Consider the following 13,566-nt stretch of genomic DNA (forward strand, 5'->3'; position numbering starts at 1 on the left):
CCGAATATTCTACAAACCTCTTCTTTTTATTTAGGGAATATAAAAAAAAAATCTTTTTTTTTTTTTTTTAAATAATAGTATTCTGTTTTTCTTTTTTTACCCCAAATGATTTATAAAAAGTTCTACTATTAAAATATTTTAATTTAGTCTTTTAAAATAACTATTTTTTTTTTTTTTGAGATGGAGTCTCGCTCTGTCACCCAGGCTGGAGTGCAGTGGCCGGATCTCAGCTCACTGCAAGTTCCGCCGCCCGGGTTTACGCCCTTCTCCTGCCTCAGCCTCCCGAGTAGCTGGGACTACAGGCGCCCGCCACCTCACCCGGCTAGTTTTTTTGTATTTTTTAGTAGAGACGAGGTTTCACCGTATTAGCCAGGATGGTCTCGATCTCCTTACCTCGTGATCCGCCCGTCTCGGCCTCCCAAAGTGCTGGGATTACAGGCTTGAGCCACCGCGCCCGGCCTAAAATAACTTTTTATTTTGAAATAATTTTAGACTTACAAAAGAATTGCAAAAATAGTATAGAGAATTCTTGTATACCTTTCACCCAACTAACCCTAATGTTTACATCTTATGTAACATTAGTACAATTATTAAAACTAAGAATTGAATACTGAGATAATATTACTAACTAAACTACAGACTTGCTTCAGATTTTGCCAGTTTTCCCACCCATGTCCTTTTTTTTCCCTTCCAGAATCTAATCCAGGATCACATCTTGCATTTATTTGTCATGTCTCCTTCAGTCAATGACAGTTTCTTATCTTTTATGACCTTGATACTTCTGAAGAATTAGGGTTAGTTATTTTGTAGGGTGCTCTTAATTTGGGTTTGCCTGATTTCTTTTTTTCCTTGTGATTAGATTGAGGTATATTTTGGTACGAATACCACAGAGGTGGTCACCCTTCTCATTATGTCATAGCTGGAGGTTTGAAATATCAGTATATCCTATTACTGGTGGTGCTAGCCTGGACAACTTTGTTAAGGTGGTGTCTGCCAGCTTCCTCCCTTGTAAAGTTAGTATTTTCCCTCTGTAATTAAGGAGAAAAAGGATATCTGCACAGTCTTAAAGTCTCTCCTCAATTTATTTTGCTATTTAGGTTATAATCTAATAATATCATTTTATTTTTCAAATTGTTCTAGTTTTGGCCACTTAACAGTTCTTGCAGTTTGGCTCATGTCCTTTTGACTTCCTTCCTTCTTTCCTCCCTTCCTTCCCTTCCTTTCCTTTCCTTTCCTTTCTCCTTCCTTCCTTCCTTCCTTCCTTCCTTCCTTCCTTCCTTCCTTCCTTCCTTCCTTCCTTCCATCCATCCATCCATCTTCTTACTTTCTGGTACTGCACTAATTTGGTCTTTCTAATTCTGGTCTTTTTGGATGACATAGCTGTGTTCCCATGTATTGAATGAAAAAAAAAGTTTTCCAACTATTCTACTTCTGAAATCTATTCCTAGTACTAGTCAGATTAGCACAGTAAAACAGCACAGTGATTCCATTTAGGTATAGATTTTAATTAGAAAGTAATTGGCCAAAGGAAAACTATTTTTTTGATGTTGCAACTCTCAGTTTCCCCTGTCAAAACTGTGTCTACACATTTACAGGTGGTCCCCAACATATAGCAGTTTGACTTAATTTTTCGACTTTACAGTGGTGAAAGCAACATGGATTTGGTAGAGACTGTACTTCAAATTTTGAATTTTGGTCTTTTCCTAGGCTAGCTATATGCCGTCTGACACTCTCGTGTAATGTGGGGCAGAAACTGAGAGTTGCAGCTCCCCTGTCAGCCATGCAGTCATTAGGCTGAACGGCTGACTATACTGTGTCCCCAGCATTTTTTGGATATTGTGCTTTGTGTGTTCACATCCCACCATGTCTACAAAATGTGCATCTCTGTATTCAAAATGTTATTATAAAATAGCATTTGTGTTAGATGATTTTGTCCACCTGCAGGCCAATGTAAGTGTTCTGAGCACGTTTAAGGGAGGCTAGGCTGAGCTGTGACATGCAGTAGGTTAGGTGTATTAAATGCATTTCTGCATTTCAATTTTTAATGGCTTTTTTGGGACATAACCCCAGTGTAAGTGGAACATCGGTATATTAGGAAGTACTATAAATGAGATAATTCATAATGTATATTGCTAACATGTTAATAGAACTTTAACATCAAAAACAATAATATGCTCTTCAGACAGATTAAAATTTTGAATAGGTGACTTGTCAAATAATGTTTTTGAATGAGATATATTTAGCCCGATAGCCAGTTGATAAGATTTTTCCATTTAAAGGGTAGAGATTTATTTCATACATCCATGGAAATTTTAACCTCATTCAGATTACTCACTGAGCCTTATGTATTTATGTTTTCTTTGTATTTCCTGTTCAATATTTTACCTGTAATAGATATTTAATGAGATACGTATATGTATCGGCATACTGATAGATTGAGGTAAATGGCCATTTTAGAGCTGTTTTACAATCTGTGTCTGCAGTGTCATTTTGTACCTATGCAGTGTGGTAGCACAGTAAAACAGCATGTTTTACTGACCTGTGTTTGAATGGAAGGATCAGTTAATACACAATAGTTTATATTGCCTTTTTTTTTTAAGGTCATCTATATGTGTTTCTATATTTATTCAGTTCAATTTGAAAGAAGTCTTATTTTAATATCAAGTAAATTATTTTCAGATGGTATAGTGGGTACTGTGGGTACCCCCTCCCAGCTCCTTTTTACCAGGTTGGTGCACCCATGCCCCAGGTGATGAGCATTGGCTTCTAATGGCTCATAGATGCCCCTTTCTCCAGAGATTTGCCCTCATCAGAACTAGGATTCTGCAGCTAATGACTAACTTGAGGTTGTCGAGGCTGGTTTCTGCTACCAGGTTATCCTGACTGTGGTGCATTTCAGGGTGAAGTGAGAATCCACCAGAGGCCACCTTTAGTATGTCTTTTTTCCTCTTTTGTCTTACCTCCTTTACTCTATCCTGAGACCAGCCCCACCTGCACCTGAATCCCTGTTTCAGGCTTTGCTTTTAAGGGAAACTGACCTTAGATAATGGAGATACAACATGATAATTTTGAGGAAATATAAACTAAGAAGCATAAAAAATGATGACTTGCTCACTTCTCCCCCACTGGACATACGGAGAATGACCTGTTAGATGAAGAGCTGGTGTGTGCAGAGATCACATGGTGCGAGAGGAGGCAAGAGAGAAGGTGGTGGGGAGGTTCCAAACTCTTATTAACAGCCTACTCTCATGGGAATTAATAGGGCAAGAACTCAGTAGCCCCCACCCCAGGAAGGTCATTAATCTATTAATGAGGGACTACATCCATGACCCAGACACCGCCCACTAGGCCCTACTTCCAACACTGGGGATCAACTTTAAATATGAGATTTGCATGGGACATCATCAAAAGTATTATTTGTCTCCTTTTTGTTTTTTACACTAGGACTATCATCACACTTTTGTCAGCAAGGTGAGTGCCATATTTAGGCAAAAGGGGTGGGATAAACCACTGGAAGCAGCTGGGAGAACTTTGGGTTTCTCCCTTAATTTCAGATGTATCACGGTACTAGTCAGAGTTCTCCAGAGAAACAGAACCAATAGGATGTCTGCCTGTCTATGAGAGGGGATTTATTAGGAGGACCGGCTCACATGACTATAAAGGGCGAGAAGTCCTACAGTATGCTATGTGCAAGCTGGAGAACCAGGAAAGTCAGCAGCGTGGCTCAGTTCAGGTTCCAAATTTTCAAAACCAAGGAAGTTGTTGGTGTAACTCAGTTGGAGGCTGAGGAGGTGGCTTAAGGCCTGAGAACTCCAGGGAGAGTGCCACTGGTGGAAGTCCCAGGGCCCAAAGGTTGAAGAACCTGTAGTTCTGATGTCCAAGGGCAGAAGAAGTTTGTCCCATTTCCAGAAGAGAGAAGGAGACTTAGCCTTCCTTCTGCCTTTTTGTTCTATTGAAGCTTTCAGCTGATTAGATGGTGCCTGCCCACATTGAGGGCAGATCTTCCTTACTCAGTCCACTGATTCAACTGCCAATCTCTTCTGAAAGGCATACCTAGAGATAACGCTTTACCAGCTATCTGGGTATACTTTAAGCCAGAAGATTAACCTAAAATTAGCCATCACACCTAAAATTAACCAACCCCCAAAATTAACCATGACAACCACTTTTGTGTATGAGCTGGTGTTATCATGAAGATGTGTTTCCAAAAAGAAAGCAGAGGCCTTTGTAAAAAATTCTTTCTTCTACTCACCTTGAGGTTTTATTTCAGTTTCAGCCATAACTAAAGGACTTTCTGTTTTTTGATATTCTGTGTATATTAAGTATTTTAATTTACTAAAGAGACTGGATAATGTTTGGCCATTAGCCTGAAAATAAAAATACAGCGAATAATTTAAAACAGAATTTCCCAGTGCTCTCAGGTTCCCCCATGTTTTATAACAATTATCCCCTAACTATCTCATTACTTTCTTCCAGTGAAATTCTTTGTGGATAATGTTACCTATGTTCATAAATTAAGAACATCAATATGTCTTACTGTGCTATATAATAAAAATATGTATTTCAATTTAAACAATTGGCCATGACTACTCAAGAAGTTATAGTATATTCACACTCTTGAATCTCTGCTTCATACCTCTGTGAGTACAGAAGTGGCATTGTAGATTAGTAGATTGATATAGTTGTGCTGTTTTGGGGATTCAGATACCACAAACAGTATTTCCCTGGGACATCTACATTTCAGAGATGAAGCACAAGTATTGGTAAAGCTTAAAAAAAGCACAGTGTAACTATAATTTACAGAATAGTTTGATTCTTGGAAAATTCAGTAAAGTAAAACCATGCAATATAAAGTATTTAATACGTAATAATTTTACATTTTACATCTATTTCTGGAATAGGAGACTGGCAGAACGTGTTTTCTAGTCACAACACTGCTGATCAAAACAGAAACTGGTCCAGACTAAAGTATAAAAAAAAAAAAAAACCACCAAAAACTGGCAGATGGGGCAAAAGCAATCCCTAGCTGCCCTCATTAGTCATTAGTATAAGACACTCCCACAAGCTCCATGACAATTTACAAATACCATGGCAATGGCCCAGAAGTTACCACCCCTTTCCTAGAAAATTCTAAATAATAATTTACATTGACCCACCTCCTAATTTGTATATGGCTAAGTGGGTTTAAGTGAGTATAATTACAGTTGCCAAGAGCCCATACATTGCTGACTCTGGGCACACTGCCTGTGAGTTAGCCCTGCTCCGCAAGGAGCAGTACCCTTCGATAAAAGGTTGCTGTGTAACACCACTTTGCCTTTGTATTCTTTCTATGATGAAGGCATGAGCCCCGCTGGGCTAAGCCCCAAATTTGGGGCTCACTTGTCCTGCAACAGTTTCTCTCTCTCTCTTTAAGGTAGGTGAATCTCTCTGTGGGGCACAAGATAGTTTTTACTGTACAGGTCAAACTGTGATGCTACCCCTGTAAATGCTGGTAGCATCACCTCAATTATTGTGACAACTAACATGCCTCAAGAAGTTTCCAAAATTTCCAAAATGCTTTCTGTGTCATATTAAGGCCTACTGAGCCTTCCCTCACTAGCTCAGATAAGAAAAACGAAACAAAACAAACCTTGATTCACATAATTGGGTGTTTCTAACTAAAACAGCAAAAGTGACTTTACTAATTACTACCTTTTATTGTAGTGTCAAATGGAACAGCTTCTAAGATCTTAAATATTTCTATCAAGGTAAAATGAAGGGAATTTTGACTTTTAAGAGCTTGAAGGGTTTGGTAGCCAAGAATTGAGTCAGCTAAAGGCATAAACTACAGTGTTTGATTAATGTAGCACCCTTATAAAATCTGTAAGAAATTTAACTTGCTAGGCTCCATAGGTGATCCAAAGTCCTGAATTTTATGATCCATTCTGAGTAGATACGAAGTTTATATACATTCATATATTTTACATTGCACATCACAAATGACTCAGGGCTAAGTTCATGAAGACATTCATTTGAGCTGCCCTTCTCCTTTAGCCATTTCTGTCTTACCTCAGATGCCCTTTCCTTTGCCAGAACAGCCTCTTACTTCAGCAGCTTAATTAAGAGCAATTCATATATTTATGTGGATGTATACCTGACTTGAATTTTTAGTTAAAATTAAGCCTGTAGCAAGATCTTGGTTACTTAAACCCTTATTTTGGTTGGTGCTGTTGAGAAATGTTCGATTTTAGGTGGTAGCTGTTTTTATAAGTACAACTTTTATGTAACTTAGAACATTCAATAAGTTAACTAGTTAACATTTTTGATAAGAGTAGGGAAAAGACAAAACTATAAAGTGCTTTGTCCTTTGCTGGAATCAGTACTGGATATTTGATATGTGCTTGCGGCTATCAGAATCTGAAACTTGGTTGGTTTATTTACTTTTTATTTTTTATGACTCACACGCAGCTCTTTCAAAGCAAGTGCAAGATAGCTTCAGGTGCAGCTGTTGTAAAAATACATAAATATATTGAAATTGTGAATCCTAATGACCTTATGAATGGCAGAAATCTGCAACTGTCTAATTATCTATAGTGATGTGAATATAATTTTATTTGCCTGCTGTGAATTTTAAAAGTTCTTTTGGTAAGTATTTTACCTGTTAAAATGATCTAGAATACTTTCTTCTCTCCCTCTTCAGCTCTTTTTTCTCTCATTCCTTCAGGCAGAACTACACGTAAATCATTCCAAAACAATTAATGCTGCTTTAGTCACAAATTATTGATTTTTCCATTCGTAGTGCATGTAGAATTGCTGCTTTACTTAGATTCTAAACTGAGGCATTTTAATTGTGTTTTCCAGGAAGATATGAATTTAAATGAAGATAAAAAGGCACCATTGCGGGAAAAGGACTTCAGTATCAAAAAAGAAATGGTGATGCAGTACATTAATACTGCTTCTAAGACAGTAAGTAAAACTGTCAAGTTGAAAAATACTGCCGAACATGTTTTAATATGGAAAACAACACATTTGTTTAATGAAGTGCTTAAGGTTGTGGGCAACTGTAATCAGAGGGCTTCTGAATATATAATTAAGGGCACAAGTATTTTACATTTGTTTAAATTAAAAATATTTCTCATCCTACAACTTTTAAGCTGCTTGTGTTTTTTAGCTAGTTACATTGCTAAGAAACACTGTGGGGGGACTACTCTGTCACCTTTTCTTGTTAGTGAATCAATATAGTCATTGATTTTTAATGTCACTTATAAATCAGAGTGATATTTGCATTATAGAAAAGTGAGACTGATTTTACTGTCTACATCAAGGTACATAATAGTGGCTTAGAAGTGTATCTTAGTAATGTGAATCTCCCTATGAATAAAATTATCTTGTAACAAATTATAAATGTTGGTATTAAAAGGAGCATTAGGCCTCTATGTGGCTGCCAATTTTCTAGAGACACATGAAATATGTGGGCGGAAGTAATGACTAAATGTCTAAGAAACCATGACTGGCACACAGAATCGATTGCATTTATTTCATGGGAAAACAAATGAGCTGGACTAGTCATATACAAATTGTGAATAAATGGATTGGATGAAAAATATAAAATGGAAGCCAATGAAGAAGCAATCAGTAGAAAGACAGTAGAAAATGATTTTGGCTCAATTTACAACAGAATTGGATTAGGAAAAAGTAGCTTAACACACTAGTTTTCCTTGTGTATTTTAACCTAAGTTCAGGTTACAAGAACATAAGTTATTTATACTTTAACAACGTTTATCTGCTAGACCAGTGACTCTGAGGTATTTCTTTTGGAAGAAAGACACGAGTGATGTTTAATTTTTAAACATGTCTCATGTTTTGGCAACTTGCCCTTCAGGTATAGAAATCACGATGAGTACTGTGCTTTTTTTAGCTCTTTGTATAGATGGACTCTGTATCCCTGCTACTATGATACTGATACTAATTGCCTTTGTCCTTTAATTATACTTATATATCACAAATTGGTATTGGTCGGTTAAGAGTCAGAGCTCTGGTGTTTTGGATCTGCTTATGTATCTCTGCCTGACCTTGGAAATCTTATTTTACCTCTTTGATTCTCAATTTCCTTACCATAAAATGGGAATACCTACATAGTGGACTCATTATCAGAGTTAAATGGGCAGGCATGGTGGTTTGAGATGTCAAGGTGGAAGGACCTCTTGAGGCTAGGAGTTTGAAAGCAGCCTGGACAACATAGTGAAACTTTGTCTCAACCAGAAAAAGAAATTAGCTGGATATGGTGATGAGATCCTGTAGTCCTGGCTACTTGGGAGACTGAGGTGGGAGGATTGCTTGAACCCAGGAGTTCAAGCCTGCAGTGAGCTTCCATCACATCACTGTACTCCAGCCTGGGTGACAGAGTGAGACCCTGTCTCTAAAATAATAATAAAAACAAAATTAAATTGTTTATTCCATGATTAGAACACAACATATTTTATGACTAGTGACTGCCTCTTGTGGTAGCAGTGGTGGTGGTAGCAATCGTTTGTTTTTCTTTGTAATTTGTTTATTGTTCTTGTTATCATAATCATTATACCATAATTTAAAATATAGGGAAAAGTACATCAGTAAAAATACAAATTTACTATTTGTAAGTTCACATTTCTAAGGTTTTTTTTTTTGTTGTTGTTTTTTAAGTGTCTATAAGGCCAGGTGTGGTGACTCATGCCTGTAATTCCAGCACCTTGGGAGGCCTAGGCAGGCAGATCACTTGAGCCCAGGAGTTTGAGACCAGCCTGGGCACCATAGTAAGGCCCTGTCTCGACAAAAGATACAAAAATTAGCTGGATGTGGTGTCTTGTGCCTGTAGTCCCAGCTACTCAGGAATCTGTGTCCTCTGGAGCAGCACTGGATGTACATAACAGAAACACATAAACATATATGTAATAGGAGGTGAAATGTGATGTGGAAAAAAAATAACAGACGGGTGAGTGTAGATAGTGTTCATGTTTTGTGTAGTGTTCATGTCAGTGAAGACTACCCTGTTAAGGAATTGTAAATCTAACAAGTAGGAATTCATTTAATATAATTATAAGAGATATGACATCAGTTAGAACTGGTTTAGAAAACCTTGGCATGATAGTTCATATTAATTCTTGAATTTGAGATAATAAACATACTCTAAAGAAACAAACTGTTTTGAACGTTGTTATGTGAATCTATTTCAGTTTGCATTCACTGATTTTCAACTTTAATCCTCTAATCATTTTGGAGTAAGGTTGAAATTTGTTTACCACAATTAGGTAATTAAATTATCAGGATTGAAATAGATTAGTTATCTAAAGTGTGATTATAGCATTGACTTATTTAATTAGTGTGTGGAGGATCATGGCTCTTCCTAGGAAGGTTCTGAATAATTTGGCAGATGGTTAACATTCTAGAAAGTTCAAGCTGACCAGTCATTTATTTTTGCTCTGGAAGTAGAAACACATTTTATTAACTCTAGGGTACTGACTTTGTCATGCCACTTTATTTACATTAATGACTGTTGAAAAAGTTATGCTGAAAAGAACAGAATCAAAGTTCATAGATACATTGTTCTACAAAGGATATGAAAAGGATAGAGGATAAAAAAGATATACTTTTGTTATGGTTTTAGGCTTACAATTGCTTCAAGATTCTCTTTTTTTGGGTAAGCATTAATATTATTTTTTGGAAATTAGTACTGATGTCTAACAGTGTATATGGTTTGAAAATATTTAACCCTCAAAATATTAACCCTCAAAGTAGGCCTAACGTAGATAAGGTTGGTTTTTAGAATTTAAAAAAAATACCACCAATCAAACTAAGTTATTTCTAAACCTTAATAAGTTTGAATTTAGATGGCACAAGAATAAAACTGAATTTGTGCAGTTAGGAAGGATTATTACAATTTTATTAAGCAAGTGTTGTATTTAGAAGCAGAAAATACCAGATTTACGTTTTTCTAACTTCCAGGTCATGGGAACGTGATCCAGGTTATTTTTTTATGTACACTCTCGTGGGCAGTTCCACTTGGGGGTTTTTGAGAAAGTTTTCCCTCCCTCATGAAAGGATCTAGAGTTGGAGAGCCACTTTGTTCTGCCATTGGATGTGATTGTGAGAGGTTGTACAGTGCTTGATGTCACGGAGCTGCTTCTCTGGCTTAATGCATTCCTGCCCCTAGACTCTTCATTACGTGAAGTGATGCAGGTTCTCATGGAAGCTGCTCCGAGTTTTTTCTTTGCCACTGTCAAGAGTCCTGATATACCATCCACATGCATTTTTGCCTGTGCTGGATCTTTAATTCTAATTCATTCTGGAAATTACTGTTTCCATTCAAAGGAGCATCCTTAAGATGCTCCCCTCACTCAGTGTGGGCTCACTCATAGCATAGATGAGAGAGGTACTACAAGGCACTGTGCCCATTCCATGGTAAATGACTCAACTCAGATGTTTAACAGCAAGTTTATTGGAGAAAATGTCTTTCAAGAAGAATCCAGACTTGACTTGTTTGATCATATAACTGGAGGGTAAGACAGTGATGCAGTTAGTGGTAAAGACCTTGATAGCAGGGTGTGATATGAATAGGCCAAATGGAAGAGGATCCATAGTTTCCAATAAATGTAAGAACAAAAAATTCTGGACCAGAACAGAGAATGCTCTTGCAAACCACAACTGCCTGAGGATTTTCACTATTTTTTAAAATAGAAAAGAATTAGAAATTAATATACAAATCTATTATATACATATAGATGTATGTAATAGTAATGCTTAACCTTGAGTATAGTTCTCATTCGTTATTAGAGTTTGACTATTTTTAATCTTATCTTCCCTTAGAATGCTTAAAGTACTCCATCAGATACTGTTAAAAGATGATTTCTGTGGTTAAGCTTCTTATGTTCGAGTGCACAAACCAAGCATAGAAGATATATCCTAATAGAATTACTGCCTTCACTTAGTTTTCTTTTTCCTCTTTTCTTTTTGGGATGGTGCATCATACCCTATGTCTGTGATAGAAATGTTTATTAATGCTTATTTTCTTGTAGGTGCTTGAGTTATATTAAAGGTGAGCTGTTTCTAGATATATTATTTCTGGATAATGTGAGAAAAATCTCATGATGGGGGTCATGGGAGACCATGGATTAATTTATATACAATTAAAATATGTGTTAAAAAGGATTCTTATTGATCTAAATCCATTCTGAACAAGATTTATGTATTTTTTCTCTATCAATCACAAAGGGTTAGTAAAAATAAAATATATGGCTGGGCTTGGTGGCTTACGCCTCTAATCCCAGCACTTTGGGAGGCGAAGGTGGGTGGATCATTTGAGGTTAGGAGTTCCAGATCAGCCTGGCCAACATGGTGAAACCCCGTCTCTACTAAAAACACAAACATTAGCTGGATGTGGTGGCATGCACCTGTAATCCCAGCTATTCAGGAGGCTGAGGCAGGAGAATCACTTGAACACGGGAGGCGGAGGTTGTGGTGAGCCGAGATTGTGCCACTGCAGTACAGTCTGGGCGACAGAGTGAGACCCTTTCCCCCTCCTTGCCCCCCAAAAATAAATATGCATTATACCTTTCCTGTCTGTTGAGAGGAAGGAGTCTTCTATTTGCCGTTCTACTTTTAGGTTTGACAGGGTAATCTGCAGCAATATGAAACTAGGGAAGTCCTGAGAGGCCAAAACCTATATTCCAGACAAGTGAAAGCAGACCCTTGAAAGGAGGAGAAGATTCTTGAAGTCGGCAGAGACTCAGGGGGCAGAGTAAGGATAGAGGGAAGGAGGCCAAGTTTGAGAGATAGATTAGAAAGGCGAACCAAAGAGATGTGTGGTCCTTTGTGGGGAGGCGGGGTTTCTGGGAGAGATTTGGAGAGATATTTAAAGAGATTTTGAGGGAAATTTTGGTTTATGTTATGTAGTGTAGTGTGTTTGTTGTGTCTCCAGGAATACTTCAGTAGCGATGAACATTTGCTTATCAGTGCTTTGGGAGTTACCTTTTCCCCCCAATTAATTTTCATAGTTCAAGATGATTAAACTGTCCAGACAGTTTAATTACCTACAGATTACAACTGGACTGCTTCCTGTTAGCATCTGTATTACAGCTGCATTAACATGTCCAGTTTAGGTGAGCTGATATCTAAGGATAGCCTAATCTCACATTTCTAAGATTCTTAATTAGAACATACATTCTTTATTTTATATGTATGTTTTTGTTTTATCTTTTTTGATTTTTTTGGATCAAGAAGCAGAATTCCTCTTTTATAAATGCTCCTGAAAGTTTGCTAGCTCCTTCTTTTTCCCTGTCAAGCTGGTTTCCAAGTGAATGTAAGGGCTATTCTGAGGCATTTATTAGAAAAGTTTTGGATACAGTTTTAATTCTTTGAACGCTTCCTTAAGTATTATTGTAGTAGTTCTTCCTCAGACTTTTTAAACGTGAAAGTTAAATATCAAGTATTAATGATCATAACTTTACGAGGCGTAAAGACCATTACAAAAGTTTTTTAAGCAACACAATGAAACAACTGAGTCTAAATTGAGTTCATAAGTGTAGAATTATAGTTTCTTGTGTGTGTATGTATATATTTGTGTGTATGGATATATGTATAATATAGTGTTTAAAAGTATTTTGAAAGGTCTTGTCATAGTACTGTTGTTCTAGCTCAATAGGCCATGATGTTCTCAAGGATGGAAGACCTTGTATTCTGTAATATTATTTTTCTAGGCATATCTTGATCAGAAAAGAACTATGTTTAAGAAAATATCAGTCATATATTTGGGTTTGTGTGCACAGTCGACCCTCTGTATTCATGGGTTTTTCATCCCATGAATTCAACTAACCACAGGTTGAAAATATTTGGAAAAACAATTGTGTTTACGCTGGACATGCACAGCTTTCTTTTATTGTTATTCCCTAAACAATATAATGGCTATTTACATAGCATTTACATTGTATTAGGTATTGTAAGTCATCTAGAGATGATTTAAAATATATGGGAGGATGTGAATGTTATGTGCAAATACTATGCCATTTTATATCAGAGCCTGGAGCATCTCTGGATTCTGGTGTCTGTGGGAGGTCCTGGAACCAATCTCCCATGGATACCGAGGGGTGACTGCATTTTCTCTAGATGGAGAATCTGGAATTGATTTGTTACTTTTAGCATTGATTTGTTAATATTGTAATATTAGTAGGGCATTTTAATGCATTTCAGTGTCAGTTTTTCTTGTTTTCAGTTACAGTTTCCAATGTTAATTTTGTAAAACATTGTCAGGTACAAGTAAATTAAGTTCTTTTTATTTTCTCTCACTTTTTTGTTGTTGTTACTTAAAGGAGGCTTACATTTTAACCACTAGAAACTTAGAAGAACCAAAGTTTCACACATTCTTGTTAACATTAACATGGTTTTTTTTTTTTTTTTTTTGCTTCTATTTCAGATTACGGATTTGATAAAAACACCCCTGTAACACAAAAGCTTAGAAAAAAGTTTGTGATTGACATTAGATGTATCTAATAAACACAATGCCCTTATGATGCTTTGCCTGCTTGTTTCCAGGTCTTACTTGCTGACTAGCAGAAA

The 13,566-nt window shown here is 36.7% G+C and overlaps 1 protein-coding gene across 2 annotated transcripts in view; it reads left to right on the top strand.

Moving 5' to 3' along the window:
* Window positions 1–13,566, top strand: part of DIAPH3 (diaphanous related formin 3) — a 522,768-nt gene that overhangs the window by 64,260 nt on the left and 444,942 nt on the right. For both annotated transcript variants that reach the window (XM_023196219.3, XM_023196220.3), the window contains one exon: window positions 6,841–6,945. In XM_023196219.3, the coding sequence (XP_023051987.2) occupies window positions 6,841–6,945 (105 nt within the window). The remainder of the gene's footprint in view (window positions 1–6,840; window positions 6,946–13,566) is intronic.

The sequence above is a fragment of the Piliocolobus tephrosceles genome, chromosome X (genome assembly GCF_002776525.5).
Source record: "Piliocolobus tephrosceles isolate RC106 chromosome X, ASM277652v3, whole genome shotgun sequence".
In the NCBI taxonomy this organism is placed as follows: Eukaryota; Metazoa; Chordata; class Mammalia; order Primates; family Cercopithecidae; genus Piliocolobus; species Piliocolobus tephrosceles.